Source organism: Paecilomyces variotii, assembly GCF_004022145.1.
Source record: "Paecilomyces variotii strain CBS 101075 chromosome Unknown C8Q69scaffold_8, whole genome shotgun sequence".
NCBI lineage: Eukaryota > Fungi > Ascomycota > Eurotiomycetes > Eurotiales > Thermoascaceae > Paecilomyces > Paecilomyces variotii.
The window spans coordinates 339,915-354,902 of NW_021167147.1; the positions used below are offsets into that span (position 1 = coordinate 339,915).

The following is a 14,988-nucleotide window of genomic DNA, read 5'->3' on the forward strand; positions in this document are numbered from 1 at the left end:
GGTCGAACCGGATGGTCCGCCAGCCAATGGCCGCCCGACTTAGTAGAAACAACAGACCACTGGTGACGCCGCAGCGGGGCTCGAGCCGCCCATTCCAGGCGTGGGCGAGCCAGTGAGGATCTGGACCCTCGTTTTCGCTCTTTCCGGCAGTTTCTCCTGTTTTGCTTTGTTCTCCCTGCAATTTCGTCTCTCGTTCAGGCTAAAGCCAGCAGACGATCTGCTTATTGATCTGTTATTTATTATTAACTTACATTTCCAATAACTAATCCATCCACCCCCCGTCCTCGTGGTTTTGTTTCGGTTCCCTGACCGTTCGTTGTCGCTGCTCGCACTATCGACCTTCGTTTCTTCGCCGTCTCTCCTTTCCTTGTGATTTAGATAGTTACGGTTAGGAGGCGTACTCCGGGTCCCTCCCAGCCACTGATCGCAAGGGAAAAGCGAAACAATTGACTCTCCAGGGCTTGGAGAGCACATCAGGTCACACATCCCCGAGTTGGAACAGACATTCGGGTCCACGGCCATCCGCTGTCTTCGGTTTCGTGCAGCAGATCTGCATTGGAGGGCCGGTTAAGTTAGTGACCTTATCGACTCCGAACCGAACCTCCCCGACCTCCCGGGCTACCGACCACCGTTATCTATCGCGAAGATCACTGAAGATCCATCCCACCGGCCACGTCGGTCCTCTGTCTGGCTTCTGAAATAAATAAATTGCCGCGGATCCCAAGGTGGAATTGACTGTAGTGATCCGGCAGCTCTCCTCCCGACTTCTACGGTCTCGTCAAGAATTCCTGCACCATGAAGGCATCAACCGTTCTCTCGTTCCTCCTTCCTGCGGCAGCAGTGCTTGCAGCTGAGATCCCCGAAGCTCCTACGGCGGTGGAAGCCAACCCCGCTCCCCCGTCCATGATCACGCCAGCACCGGTTGTGGAAGAAGGCCCTGAGGGAGCCAGTGCACTGGAAGCCCGAGAGATTGTCGCTGGCGCCGCTGCGGCTCAACCGACAGACATCACGCAGGCTGGTTCGGTGACCACATATTGGCCCCAGACGGTTCTACCAAACGGCAAGGTGACGTATCTACCGGTCACATATACACAGACGTTCGCCGAGGTCCCTGATCAGTGGCCTGCACCGTCGAGCGGCAGCATCGGGATGGGAACATTGACGGGGACAATTGGAGCGACGAAGACCATGAAGGCCAGATCCGTCAGTGAAGGCACGTTGGGCCAGACACCGTGGATTGGGATGGCCGTCGGCTTGACATGTACGGCACTGGCGGCAATCATGCTTGGATAAAACATTGCTATACTCCCTTACGCCATTCATACGATATCGGCACCGCTGCGATGGTTCCATCCCGGACTGAGAGGAGCCTATTGTCTGCGTCGACTCTCTTCGACCTTCATCGACTGGCGGTGCTATTGCTTATCTCTTAATGCTACCTCCACTATATCCGCCACATGGTCGTCATGAATCTAATCACGACTCATCTGTCAGTTGACGATATATTTCTCATTCACAGATGGCGTCGACTCACAGCACTGGATGGTTTCACCCCATCTAGACTGCCATCTAGCACGTCAATTCTATTGAGTTCTTCGTTTCTCTCATCAGCGTCTCAGCGTTGCGTTTTCTTCCCAGCAGACATAACATTTTTCAACTGCGGGAAATTTGCATTTAAGGTCGGTTCTTCGTGATACCTTATCGACTATTGGCTTGCGGTTGCTTCTGTGTATATATTTGAACCTGCTTGTCATCTACGGCATACGTGCATATGAATCCTTGCTTTTTGGTGTTGCATGTTCCCCAGCCATTGGATTGGATTGGATTTGTCTTCGACCCGGCAAAATGCATTGCGTCGTCTCTGCCATCACTCTATCAAAGGATCAAAAAAAAAAAAAGAAAAAGGTCAGTGAACGCAGATTCGATAGCGGTTGCTGGGTCTTGAAGCATACTGGAGAAGGCAACGCGTCACGCTTCACTTCTACTAGTAGATAACGATAATAATATTAAAATTTGTCAAGACACTTCTGAAAATAGTAATTGAGCATCTTCATGTGCTGGATTCGCATTGAGGGTGTACCGTTCATTCAATGAGACGGATCAATGGTGGCTTCTAACCAACATTTACCCATACAGATTTATTTGACTGGTTCGTAAAGTCCAAATGTTCAACCTGCCCCTGACGGTTTGAAAACGGACAGTAGAAGAACAGTCCCAAGAATAACTTTGATTGATTGATGGATTTATTGTATTATGCAATTATATACTAGCACTATATAGTTAGTTACCAGTAATCCAGACGGGTAAAGGGTATCTAAGTTAAATAATGAGAAGATGATAATGAAATGGTTCTTAGTAGAGATGAGCATCAGATCTTGAAATCTAGAACCGTCTCAATAACCCCTTCCAAGTCCCGAAAGACTTTTCTTTTCATGTATGTGTGTATGTACGTATGCAATGTATGCATGCATATATTATGATGATGACGATGATGACGATGATGATCATGCACAAACCGGATTCTTGAACCCGATAGTCCACCGCAGACTGCCCATGATAATAACCAAAAAGGCCAACGCGACACCAACGCTCATAAGGCCGTAGAAATAGGCATGGCGTCTGCGTCCGAGACCGTTGAGCTCCGCGACCCACGTGCTGATGGTGGTGGTACAGCCGCAGAATCCGTCCATGACGCCCTGGAGGACCTGGCAGCTCGTGAGGATGGATTTGGTCATTGAGGCAGTGGCGGAGAGCGCGCCGATGCCGGAGACGTGTTGGAGGTCGTAGCACATGCCTTCGATGATGGTGCCGAAGATGTTCACGGCGAAGGTACCCAGGGGGAAGGCGGGGATGCGGGCGTTTAGATGCAGAGAGGCGTAGAATCGAAGCAGACAGCCTAGCGGGGCGAAAACGATGGCGAAGACGGCGCGTCCACGCCAGTGTTCGTGGGTTGGAGGGCCGTCGTGTCGGTCTGGAGGCCAGATGGCCATGAATACGGCGCCGAGCCAGCAGCCCCAGGCGAGGAAGACGATGAGGGGGTCGAGGACTCTCCGGGTGAATCTGAACGGGATCGTGAGAGACAATGGGTCGAGAGCGAGAGCGCAGTGCGCGCCGAATATCAGAGAGGAGAGACTCAGTGCGACGGTAATGACGATGACCGCGACAAGCGCCATGAAGCTATATCCGCCGTTGCGGGAGACGTGGCCGCCGACTGGGACACTGAGATTGTTCGACAGAGCGAGGAAGACGTCCCGCATGAAGGATGAGAAAGAAGTGAGGGATCCACAGAAGCCCGTCGTCAATCCGATATACAGCGGAATTGTCTTCTTGACCGATTTATGCTTCTTGGCCCATTCTGCGAAGGCAGCTTCATCTTCCTCAGTCCGTGGGTTCGAGTTATCTCCCCATTCCTCCCGGAACAGATTCCTGTCTTCACCAAAGAAGCCCATCAGGATGCAGCCACCCACGTTCGCCCACAGCACGCTTGTCACGACCGGCGCACCTGGGTAGAAGGTCAACGCTTGCAGGCCCAGACGCGCCAGGGTGCCCAGAATTGCGAAGAAGACCAGATAAGAAACAACATAGAGCTGAGTCGCACGTTTCGAGACCGAGGGAGCAGCGGCCGACGATCGTTTCTCTGCCTGCTCCAGTTCCGGAGGGGGCGGACTCTCCCTTGTCGGCGAGACCTGGTGGTCCCAAGGACGTCGCCTCGAAGGCTCGCGAGAGACTGGAGGCGGAGCAGCAAGTTCAGACAGCGGGATGCCCTGTTCTCGTGCCGGATTGGGCGGGATACTCCTTTTCTCCTTCTCCTCTTCTTCTTCTCTGTCAATGGGAGGCGGCGCGGCGACCTCTGAGAGATGCGCCTCGTCCGCTGCGCGCGCCTCTGCGGCCGCTCCTTGCCCGTGGCTTTGCGATGTTTCTAGCACATTGTCTTCTGTGTCCTCTCTCCGCCAGGGATTGTTATGGATGGAGCCATTCTGGTTGCTGCTCGTATCGCCCATCGCGACGAGTCACGCGATCGGAAAACAAATGCGATCGAATGCGGATAGGAAGCTGTCTCGATTGCCTGAAAGGCGTGTTGATGCGCAAGATCACAGCCGCTTCTCAAAAGGCTTGCTGCATATTTCCGGTGGTCCTCAGACCCTAGGGGTTGAGGAAAAAGGTGGCAAACGAGAGAGGAAAAGTTCGGAGTAGACATGTTGGATCGTCGGTGGAGCCGCTTATCTATCTAGACTTAGAGTATGTATTGGGGTAAATTAAACTATGGTAACTAGTTAACCGGAGAGGAACTGGAGAAGGATACAGTAGTTAGACAACAAAGGAATATTAGGAAATTATAAAGGAGCTGATCAATGAGAACTATTTATTTACCAGGCAGGGAATAACATCCATTGGGGTAATACCTCCGCGAGCGATTCGCTTGCTTGTCCTACGTTGTTCTTTTCTCCGACAAGAGCAACTCACTAGTAGCTCCTCCTCCTCATCTCTTCCACACCTCTCGATTAAGATCTGGGATTCTGCATCTTTGGATTTATTTACCTCTTATCGTCCTACAATCTCTTCCACCGATCGAGTCTGTCTCTCTGCATCATGGGCTCGTCCTTCCCCGCCAACGTCCACGTCTCCGCACATCCCTGCCTCCGCGCGAAGCTGTCGCAACTGCGCTCCCATGCGGCATCTACACGAGAAACAAAGCTCCTCGTTCATGAGATCACGACGATTCTCGCCTGTGAAGCTCTAGGCCAGACGCTGACCGTCACGGAAACCGGAAAGGCAAGTGTGGTGTGGTTTACTTGAACTTCGGCCTTCGTGCGGGGTAGTAGAAGTGGCTGACTATCGCGATTATCTAGGATAAGACACCTCTTGGAGTCGAATATACAACGGAGGGCCTGGCACCGTCGAGTCTGGCTCTGGTACCGATTCTTAGATCGGGATTGGGGATGTTGGATGGTTAGTGATACAATACATCCATCCATTCATCCATACATCTTATCAGTTCCATACTGCACCGAGTCTATCGCACGTTATATGGATATGGATATCGCGACCTCGTCCTCCCCAATCTTCATCAATCAACCTCTACAGCAGAAAGAAAAAAAACAAGAACTAACATCTCCCCCCCTCCTCCAGCCGTCCAATCTCTCCTCCCAGACGACATCCCCGTCCACCACCTCGGTCTCTTCCGCGAACGCTCCACCCTCCAACCCGTCGAATACTACAACAACCTCCCCTTCCACCGTCCAGACACATTCTCCAAGACCGACACCACTTCAGCACCCAACGAACTCGCCGCTCACACCGCCATTCTCGTCGACCCCATCATCGCCACCGGCGGCACGGCGGATGCTGCAATCCAGCTCCTGCGCGAATGGGGCGTCAAGCGCATCCTGTATCTCAGCGTCCTGGGCTCCGAAGGCGGCGTGCGTCGCGCTGCGCAGGAGTGGCCGGAAGGCGTACAGGTCTGGGTTGGTGCGGTTGATCAGGCCTGCGATGAGCGTGGGATGATCGTGCCGGGTTTGGGAGATATTGGTGATCGACTCTTTAAGGCTGTTGGGAAATAGGTGAGAGAGAGTTTCCCGTAGATCCGTACTGAACTGAATGGATTGGGCTCGTCAATCAGGGACCAAGAGACGTGAATTAGATCTATTGATTTCCTTCTTTTTCTTCTTCTTAAATCTAACTCGTGAATTTGCGACGTCTAGGGTGTAATGAATCGTGCCCTGCATCGAGATCGGGGTTCAAGATCCGAGATATAGAAGATGAGAGATGAATATGTGATATAAACTAGCAGGTTAATGCACGTATCGGAATGGGAAATAAATTGCATACATCTTGAAGAATAGTGTATACACTTGTTGTTAGGGCCGGGGATGGGAAGGTGAAACTTGACTCGAGACGGCCTTTAAACAAGTCAAGACTTTCTTGAGTTGTAGCTACAGCTTTAACATATCAGCTACGGTGACTACGAATTAAGCGCCTAGAATTGTCCCCAATAGATCCCTTATATTGTCGCTCTCAAACTACTATGGTACAGGTTGCGTTTGACGAGGTTATGCTCAAAGACGAAGAACAAAAACAAAAACTGGCAATTCAAAGTGTTGCTGGAAGATTAAAGGCAAAGCGGAGAAAGCAGAACAAAACACACAAAACGCTGCATGAAGACAATCACAGGGCTGAGAAGCAAAAAAAGCAAAGACACGATATGCAAGCAATAATGATTAGACCAAGAGGTCTGGAGAGGAGACTGAACTTCAATAAAAACTCGAGATTTTTAAAAACAGAGCTGCAGATGGGATCGGGGAATAACAGCAATAACGCAAGACGGCATCGAAAGGCATTAACGTTTAACTCTAGACAATGCAGAATAAACCAATAGCAAGCAAAATAAACATGGTCTGGTAAAAACGAGTATAAGAGCGAGCGACGTGAAGGTTATTGATGCGAGAACGGCTCTTATATAGCGCACAAGGTATCAAGCAAAAAGGGGGTCAAAGGAAAAAAAAAAGTGGAAAAGTAGCGTCTGCTAAGAAGCAGATGCAGAAATGAAGCACTAAGCATTAAAAAGCGAGACTCCGTAGAGCGCTATTAAGGAACACACAGGACCAGCCGGGTGTCGAGATGTTGCGTTTGCGAACAACCCATTAAAGCAGAAACATGACCAGACCGGACTCCTGTGAGCTCTTGCAAAACCAAAACAAAAACGACAAAGCCTGATAATGCGGGCGAGTGCTCAAATGACCAAAGAGAAGAAATACCAAGACCAGTCGGGAAAATACCAGCAAGAGGGGCCATGAGCAGACAGATGCCTGATGGAAAATATGAGGCCTATGACACCCATTCCCAAATCCGAAAGACACCTTTGACCGCCAGCCCGTTTGCTAATCCGCTTCCCAACCATACCGTACTTCCGGATTTCCGCCGATGACCCCAATAACAAAAGCCGAACCGTTGCAAATGAGAGTGATGAAACCTGATGTGGAAAATGTAGGGCCCTGACCAACAATGGGAACAAAGTTCTCCACGTGGGACTTGGCAAACGAGAGAGAGAAGTGTAGAGTCATTAAATGTAATCGGAAGCCAGGTTTCCGAAAAGAAAAGAGGTCGCAGGTTCGGACAGCCTAATAGGCAGTTCCGACACTGGCGAGACCCTTTGTTGGCATCGGCTGCAACGGCTGATCCTTGGCAGCGACCAGGGAGTCTTCATAGCCCACCAGAGCTTGAGCGTGCAGCTTGAAGGATTCACCCATAAGCTTGGTGATTCTGTACGCATCAAGTCAGCTAGGTGCAGTAAAATGGAAAGATGATAAAATTCTCAAACTTACCCCCAAACTACCACACCGTCTAGGATGTTACCCCATACACGGGCCACGGTGGAGCTAAGTTTGCCGAATGCATCGACGGAGTCATCATCAAAGAGATTCCGCACTTTGTTGTAGATAGCCAGCTCAGCCTCGGTGGCTGGCTCCTCGTCATGTTCCAGGCGATAGAGCCAGAGGCTGAGAATGACCATCAGGTCAAGGCCGCAGAGTGGGTGCTCGACACTCCAGTTTGTCGCGGAGGTTTTGGCAACCCAGTTGATGCCCTGGATGGCTGCGATTTCGATACACTCGAAGCACTGCTGGATGACCTTGTTCATCTCTTGGGAGCGCTTAACCTTCTCCCGAGCAACGGTCATAGCGGCAGCAACTTCATAGGAAGAGTGGTATCGGAGCGCCTCCTGAATCGACTTGAGATCAACTTCCAGGCGGGCGCGAGTGTTTCGGTACACCGCCATCGAGTTGAAGATGAGGGGATGGCCCTTTTGAGGGGTGCTCAACGGCACAACTATCGTCTCCGGTTCGCAGACCTCCAAAGAGCTCTCCCATGTCTCCAGAGCCAGACGAAGCTTGTACTCGGTCACGACATCCTGCAGAGCTTCGAAGCTGCGCTTATGGCTCCAGACCTGCAGGAAGAGAGCGTTGATCATGACTCGCGTAGCGAAGGCACTGTAGCGGGTCTGTTCACCCTGGAACAGGCTGTCATGAGCTTGCCGAACAGTAACGACAGTCGAAGAGGCCAGGCTGCGGCGCCAGGTCTCCTCGTCCGTCACTTCGAGGTTCCATAGAGACTCCGAAGATGGGAGCTCCAAGCTGTCGAACTCGTCAAAGCTCATCGCAGGCGTGTGGTTGAACGTAAGCGTCAACATGCCAAAGAAGATGTACACAGCGTAGTACGTCCGGCGACACGACTCATCCTCGATCCACTCCTCGCGCGACGGGGCAACACCTCCGCGAGCCTCAGTGCGCAGCTTCAGTTGATATCGGTTTCCGGCAACCATGTTCGCAAGCAGACTCTTGATCGAGCAGGTCCACTCCAGGCCCTTAGGGTCACCGCTCCAGCTCTCAAAGACCATGTTCAAGAGGGTGCTCTGCATGGCCCACAGAGGGCATTTTCGCGAGTCAAAGTTCTCCTTGTGCTGCAAGAACTGGTTCACCAACACCTTTGAGCCCACGTGCAGCATGAATGCATGCTCGCGCTCAAACGTGTAGAGAGCACCAATGGACAGAACAGCCAACAGTAGGGGCGAAGATACGGTCGTGGGCTTGAAGGACTCCTGATGCAGGAACGGCAAGTGGTGGTGGTAGAGGTTGAAATACGTCGACAGATAGCGATTTAGCGAAGCCGTGGAGGGGAGCTGGAAGGTATCTGGTAGCGTAGACAGCGCATCTGCACTCTTGACCCGCTCGATAATGATATTGCGCTCCATATCATTGGCGATCTGGGGAGCCTTGGGAAGCGTCAGAGCCTGGCTCGGTCCCGGAGACCGGCGATAGTTCACGGGGCTGACGGGACCCGTCATGGACGGATACGGCGACAGCGCATTGGGCGTCGAGTTGCCAGACATGGGGAGAGAGTGGACAAACGAGTGCAGCGATGGCGCAAGCACATCACCGACGGGGCCGTCGCGCTCCATCATCGAGGGAAGCTGGTGACCATGGGCCGCGGACTCTTGCGACGCGAACGAGTTGGTCATCGGGTGGTGCTTCGTCTCCGAGGGAGAGATCAGGGTGTCCCAGGGCATCTGCGGGAGCGTCGCGTTGCCAGACAGATATCCGACGGAAGGTTCCAGCAGAGGACCGCGTTCCGGCGAATATGAGCGATTCGATCCCGCACGATCGTTGACTTGACCAGTAGCAGCTGCCGCGGCCTTATGTTGGAAATCTGTCATCAACATAGCTGCAGTTTCAAGATCGACCATACCATCACTGCTTGCCTCAATCTGCTCCAACGTTGCTGGGTCGATGGTGATGGATGGCTTGGACGAGCCTGAGGCAGGCGAAGTCTTCTGCACACCACCACCACGCCTGCGTCCCTCAGTCACCAGAGGGATTCCTCCATCCTTGGCGTGGACAGTGCGGTCATGGCGGAGGAGGAGGTCTCGGCGCACAAATGTACTCCGACATTTTAGGCATTTGAAGGGTCTCTCTTTTGTGTCTAATGCGTAGTGACGTTAGCAATGAGGCTGACGCGTGTCAATGCGCGCGGTGCCTGAGGCTCTTGACCTAGAGAGACATAAACCAAAGGGGGCGGAGTAAGGATATAATGGTATTGGAGGTCATGATATCCGGTCCTTCGCGGGACGGGGCGCACAGGGGCCACCAAAACCGTAGAAAAACCACTTACGGGATCGCTCATGTCTGCTGCGGTGCTCACTTCGACTGAAGGCGCGATTGCAGAACTGGCACTTGTATTTCTTCTCTGGGGCAGAAGTGGCCTTTTTGGCGGGCGAATTGCTCGCCGCGGCGGGGGCTGTGGGAGCCATGTCAACAGATGGTGCGGGAACGAGTACGGCACGACAGCTCTGCTCTGCTCAGTACGGTATCGACGGGGCGGAGGGACGTTGTCGTTCAGCACGCTCACACCGTGTCTGGAGGCGATTTAGTGACGGGGTGGAGTCAATTTGGTGTCTGATCATTCCTTGAGCGGGGGAAAGGTGTGAATAGAGAAAAGAGGAAGCGTCCAGCCACAGGCGGACGAGCAGATAACTAGAGAGGGGGGCGCAAAAGGCCTGAAAAGAAGCGCTGTCAAGAGGGAGGGATGATCCGAGGATGGAGGACGGATGGTGTTGAACGACCACAATGGAGAAAGAGTTGAAAGAGAAGAATGGAGAGATGGAGAAAGAGTAGAAGAGAGAGAGGGGGGGGGAGGTGGTTGAATAAGGAAAAGAAGGGAAAGTGGCCGCTGAAAGTTGGTGGAAGAAGCGCGAGTGTCCGAGTCGCAGGCGGGCCGTGGACTGAAGAGCGACGAGGGGCCAACTGGGCGGCGACGGAGCAGGCCAGGGAGGGGCTTCGGGCGGACCAGCAGGGAGGGGAAGGGGGGTCGCCGATATGCACACGCACCGAGGGGTGAAATTCCACGCGGGCGTCCGCAACGGCCCCTCTCTCTCTCTACCTAAGTTAGGCTTGTTCTAAGTCTAACGCGTCCGATACGGGACGCGGTACTATCGATCCTGGCACAAACAGACCGTCCACGACAGCCCACTTGGCTGCTTGGCTGCAACCCGTCATCCCGGTTCGACCGGGGTCTCATCGAGTCGGTAAGCCTGCAGTGGGTGTTGGTGTTGGACTCGCTGCGTATCGTATCGTATCGTATCGGATGCCGTGACCATACCATACCATACCATACCATACCATACTATAATATCCCATGTGGTATGTGCTAGCCCAGAGCTAACTAATTACCTCAGTTACCAGTACCAGGGAGTCAGGTCTCAAGTCAAGGACAAGTAAGTCGTTGGAGTACCCAGATGTATCTATCTATCCTTTCTTTAATGATTATTATTATTATTATCATCATCATTATTATCTTTAGCTAAACTCATTGCACCCTTCAGCTAAACTATGTCTATAATATTGTAGTCTATGGCAGTCTAGTCTAACTACTACTAGTCTCGAGAAGAGTTCCTCTGCTCTGGGTTAAAACTGAACATTAACACCCAAGCCTTTCTTAGCCCTCTTTTTCTCTGTTCTCCCAGCCTCCCCCGACTTGACACAGTTCACACGCACCAGAAGTGATTGCCCCTCGCCCCCCCTCATTCATCCCTTTCTGCTGCTGCTGCTGCTATCTACTACTACGACCCCCTCCTAACTTGCCTAACTGGTCCGACTGGTTCCCTTTTCCATCCTCTCTCCATCCTCTCTCGGCCTCACCATCACCCTCAGCCCGTCACCTCCGGCTGCCCTGTCGCGCATCCCGGTCGCACACACAGCGTCACGGAGGCTTGATGGAACTACGATCGCTGGTCTATTTTTTTTTTTTTTCTTTTTTATTTTTTGCCCTCAGCTCCCCGAGACACCGGCCACATTGTACGTGATGGTTGTTTTGTAGTTTCATTGGCTTTCCCACAGAGCGTGATTTGTATTGCAGTTTCTCTGTTGGATGTTCGTTACCCCTCCAGTCCCCCTCTGAACGCCCCTCGATGAATCTCCCCTCCCCAGCCCCTCTTGAGACGACGCAGTGGCACACGGGGTCCTGGATGTGTAGTTTGTACTCTATGATTACCGTACGGTTTGAAAGCGCACTAGCCGTCACTTTACGATCGTGAGAAAGACGCTGAAGTCACCTCGCGTCCGATCACTGGGGCGATGGGTTCGGCGGATGCACAATTAGGGGCCAGTGGTCATCCTGATCCCCTTATGCTCCGCAGGGCGCAACGCCGTTGGAGCCTGCTAGGGTTAATCGCCCGCTGCCGCGCCAGTCCATCAGTTTCCGCACAAAAGGTTGGGTCTAGATAGCCTGGCGAAACGAATCGCGGTCGCACAATCCTGTGGCTTCCGGGTGCTGTGCCACAGCCCAGGGGACGTCGAGATAGACGCTTTGCTGCTAACCAACTAGTTCACCTAACCTCGGATGTTCTTTCTTTTGCTCGTCGGTTCCCAGGTCACCTGCCGCCGGTCTGCTGCAGCATTGCCAGTTCAGACGCGCACACATGATCTGCCTGCGTCAGTGAATCAATCCGCCAGAGAAAGACCCGAGAATCGAATACGATCACTTGTCAGGCTGGTGGACAGTTATTGGTTTCTGGTGGTTTAATGCCCAGGACGATGCTGCCATGTGTGGAAATGCCCCGGGGGATGGGATGGCGGCTTGCAGCTCCAGATGCGCGCCAGCAGCCTCACCCGGAGACGCGCTCTCGTTCCGCGCATGGCCCACTCGGCCTGCCAGGGCTGGCAGATGCCCCCGGTCGGTGATACGGACACGTATGGCCCTCGCTCGTCGTCCATTATTATTTCTTGTTCTCTTTGATCATTAATAGATTATTCACTATAATTAAATTCATCTGACGATGATGTTGAGCGATGAGTGGTCCATTTCGGCCATGCTGACTGTGCCATTGTGCTGGCAACAACTGCAGGGTCTGGAGGGATGAGCATGCAGCAATAATATAATTAGCATACGCAGCTGTACACGGTAGTATTTAATTAATTATCTTATGCTAAGGCAGCTAAGCTATGCTCTCCTATTCCTATACAACTATGTACTGCTTGTATCGATAGATACTCCGTACACGGTACACCACACAACACAGACGGTCTAGAAAGGCCGACCTCATCCTGGTCCGCGAAATCCCGGAATGTGCAGTGGGGGATTGCTCTGCCCCACCTGGTCAGCAGTTAGTTTGATTTTCTCCATCCGCAACATCTGCCAGGGACACCGGTTACTTGGGAAACACCACCGCGCTGGTATTCGCTTGCTCCGGATGCCACCACGGATCACCACCATCGTTACTACTATTATTATGATGATTATTCTTATTCTTACCATGTTCTGATAATTATAATCAAATAACTGATCGTAATCACTATAGAATGTGACAACGGCCGTGCGCAACTCAATCGAAGCTGCCCAACTGGACCGCCCTAACAGGACGGTAAGAGTATTGTAAACTAATATCTAGAGTATTATTATTGTTATATCGGCTCATGCAGCTAAGCTCAGCTAAGCAGAACAGCAAACGACCCACGGCCTCACCGCTCTCCAAGCCTGCGGCAGATGGAAAGCGGTGAATCGGTCAGCTTTACGCTTCTGGGCATCGCCCGCAATCATCCACGCGGAAGAATAATAATGATGATGAACAAGAGGTGAAGACGCAGCAGCAGTCGAAAAAGTCGATCTCCAAGCTCGCCATGGTCCTACTCGATTGTCCATCCACTGCTCCACTTGCCGGCCCATGCAGCGGTCCGACCCAGCCCAACGTCCGCAAAATCAGGCTGGTTCGATGGACGACGCTGCCGTGCAAACGCATCGCGGCTCTGGTTCAGGTGCCACCGCCAGATCTGCCCACAGGCGGTATGCCAAAATCGTTCTCTTTTTTCACCACCACCTGCCCAACGAGGACAGCTTTCATTCCCCAAACGAGGAGTTCAGGGAGCTCTCTGATCTGTCGAGTTTGTTGGCTTGTACTCTAAGCTTCCCCTTGCTGCAGATACCCGCTTCCCATACTTTCTGTCCGACGTCAACAACGAGCGCCATCATCGCTCACGCTTCAAAAATACCGTCTAAACCGGACCAGTCGGTGCTCCACTACTAGAGAGCTACCGTCGCAGGAGTCAGGAACATCTTCCCCGAATGCGTCCTGCACCAACTACCATCGAGTCCTGACGCCCACGCACCCGTCTTGGCGGGCCCATGCCCCGACGAGCTTGAGATGGCCCGGTATCCTTAGCCATCGCACACACGTCTGCAAAATAATATCCCGACCTTCACGCGAACTGGCCAAGTCGGTGAGGCCAGAAGTAAACACTCCTCTGCTTGACCGCCTCGCTGCACGGAATGAAGAGGGAGAAAAATTGGCCCAACTGGTGGAGTAAAGAGTTTATAGCATCATCGACCAGTTGTTCTCTCGTCTAATAATACGTGGCAAGCATAAGTCTTTTAACTTAACCCTGCAACACGTGTCAGAGGATTGGTCTGGATGTCCAAGATCTGACCGGTATTTTTTGATGTTTTTTGATGTTTTTTTTTGTTGATTCTCGCTTCGCTTGTTGTGCGACGAGGGTTTTCCATGCTGGGGACACGCGCTCCAGGCCCAAGCGAACAGATCGCCTGGTATCTATCCTTGGTGCTGGGTCACAAGTGCCGGTGGTCGAAGAATCCGATGGCCAGGAGAGGGACGCCCTTCCCGGTTCCCCGATGCATTCGGTAAATTCTAATTTCTCATCCCTGGCGGCAGCCCTTTTGCGATCATTCCTATCTGATTTATGTCGGTAATTATAATTATGGCATGCTAGGAAACAAAGTCGCGTTATGCTACTGGGGTTCTTCGGGCCATACGCGGAGCAGGCTTCTCGTTCCATGGTTCTCTCCCGTCACGCCCGCCGGGCACAGTACCATGGATGACTGACGAGCGTATGGAGTAGCTAAAATCAGATCACGATACAAGTACACGATCGTAGTCGTCCATGGCCGGCCTTCTTTTTTTCAAGTACGTCCTGAGCCGTTCGATGACGGCATGATTGTCGGGGACCACTACTATTGGAATAATATCCGGGAAGTGAACGACATACCAACAAAGTCAATCCACGCGTAGTTCACAGCAATAATTTCCCTGTTCGCGACAGATCGTTTGTGTCTCTGGCACGCTTCAGCGGCAGACTCAGGTCAGCCCCGAGCGAGACAGCCAACATTGTTGCCAAGTCGAGCAATTTCATTTGAAGCGTGATGTGTCTTTTTTTGCAGAGGGCAGACCTGTTTCTTTGTTCCAGTCAGAGACGGTGCCTTCGCTCCCGCACAGCTGCCCCTGAGGGGGGCGGTATGCGCCGGCATCGACGGGTATAATTTGACAATAATACATAACAATGCTGAACCCCAGTCAAGCCACGGGACAAAGTTACTACTCTTTACACCAACAACAACAAGAATAAGAACGACAACGCGGGTCCTCTCGAAAGGACTGGTGGAGGATCACGAACGTTCTCGAAGGCAGTCCGTCGATTCAGGCCGTCCGCT

General features: G+C 52.4%; 4 protein-coding genes across 4 annotated transcripts; 2 read left to right on the forward strand and 2 right to left on the reverse strand.

The window, feature by feature from the left end:
* The first annotated feature begins 658 nt into the window (after positions 1-658).
* On the forward strand, positions 659-1,375 carry C8Q69DRAFT_310493 (hypothetical protein). The gene has a single exon (XM_028627249.1). The coding sequence runs from the start codon at positions 796-798 to the stop codon at positions 1,291-1,293; it is 498 nt and encodes a 165-aa protein (XP_028483590.1). The 5' UTR covers positions 659-795; the 3' UTR covers positions 1,294-1,375.
* A 664-nt stretch (positions 1,376-2,039) lies between these two features.
* Positions 2,040-4,474, reverse strand: C8Q69DRAFT_310542 (putative chromosome condensation protein). The gene has a single exon (XM_028627251.1). The coding sequence runs from the start codon at positions 3,999-4,001 to the stop codon at positions 2,505-2,507; it is 1,497 nt and encodes a 498-aa protein (XP_028483591.1). The 5' UTR covers positions 4,002-4,474; the 3' UTR covers positions 2,040-2,504.
* C8Q69DRAFT_472077 (uracil phosphoribosyltransferase-domain-containing protein) lies at positions 4,286-5,994 on the forward strand. The gene is made up of 4 exons (XM_028630958.1): positions 4,286-4,773; positions 4,851-4,950; positions 5,131-5,561; positions 5,621-5,994. Exons 1-3 carry the CDS (start codon positions 4,591-4,593, stop codon positions 5,559-5,561), a joined length of 714 nt encoding a protein of 237 aa, XP_028483592.1. The 5' UTR covers positions 4,286-4,590; the 3' UTR covers positions 5,621-5,994.
* A 961-nt stretch (positions 5,995-6,955) lies between these two features.
* On the reverse strand, positions 6,956-9,933 carry C8Q69DRAFT_310529 (fungal-specific transcription factor domain-containing protein). Its single transcript, XM_028627250.1, has 3 exons — positions 9,664-9,933; positions 7,323-9,474; positions 6,956-7,260 (listed from the first exon to the last, which is right to left on the reverse strand). Exons 1-3 carry the CDS (start codon positions 9,800-9,802, stop codon positions 7,119-7,121), a joined length of 2,433 nt encoding a protein of 810 aa, XP_028483593.1. The 5' UTR covers positions 9,803-9,933; the 3' UTR covers positions 6,956-7,118.
* Between the last annotated feature and the right edge of the window lie 5,055 nt (positions 9,934-14,988).

What these genes read in the sequence shown, in the direction of transcription:
- C8Q69DRAFT_310493 (XM_028627249.1), top strand. Translation starts at nt 796, where the DNA reads ATGAAGGCATCAACCGTTCTCTCGTTCCTCCTTCCTGCGGCAGCAGTG.
- C8Q69DRAFT_472077 (XM_028630958.1), top strand. Translation starts at nt 4,591, where the DNA reads ATGGGCTCGTCCTTCCCCGCCAACGTCCACGTCTCCGCACATCCCTGC. An exon ending in CCGTCACGGAAACCGGAAAG is followed by an intron (nt 4,774 to 4,850) that starts GCAAGTGTGGTG and finishes GCGATTATCTAG; the next exon opens with GATAAGACACCTCTTGGAGT. An exon ending in GGGATTGGGGATGTTGGATG is followed by an intron (nt 4,951 to 5,130) that starts GTTAGTGATACA and finishes CCCCTCCTCCAG; the next exon opens with CCGTCCAATCTCTCCTCCCA.
- C8Q69DRAFT_310542 (XM_028627251.1), bottom strand. Translation starts at nt 4,001, where the DNA reads ATGGGCGATACGAGCAGCAACCAGAATGGCTCCATCCATAACAATCCC.
- C8Q69DRAFT_310529 (XM_028627250.1), bottom strand. Translation starts at nt 9,802, where the DNA reads ATGGCTCCCACAGCCCCCGCCGCGGCGAGCAATTCGCCCGCCAAAAAG. An exon ending in CAGCAGACATGAGCGATCCC is followed by an intron (nt 9,475 to 9,663) that starts GTAAGTGGTTTT and finishes ACTACGCATTAG; the next exon opens with ACACAAAAGAGAGACCCTTC. An exon ending in GACGGTGTGGTAGTTTGGGG is followed by an intron (nt 7,261 to 7,322) that starts GTAAGTTTGAGA and finishes TGATGCGTACAG; the next exon opens with AATCACCAAGCTTATGGGTG.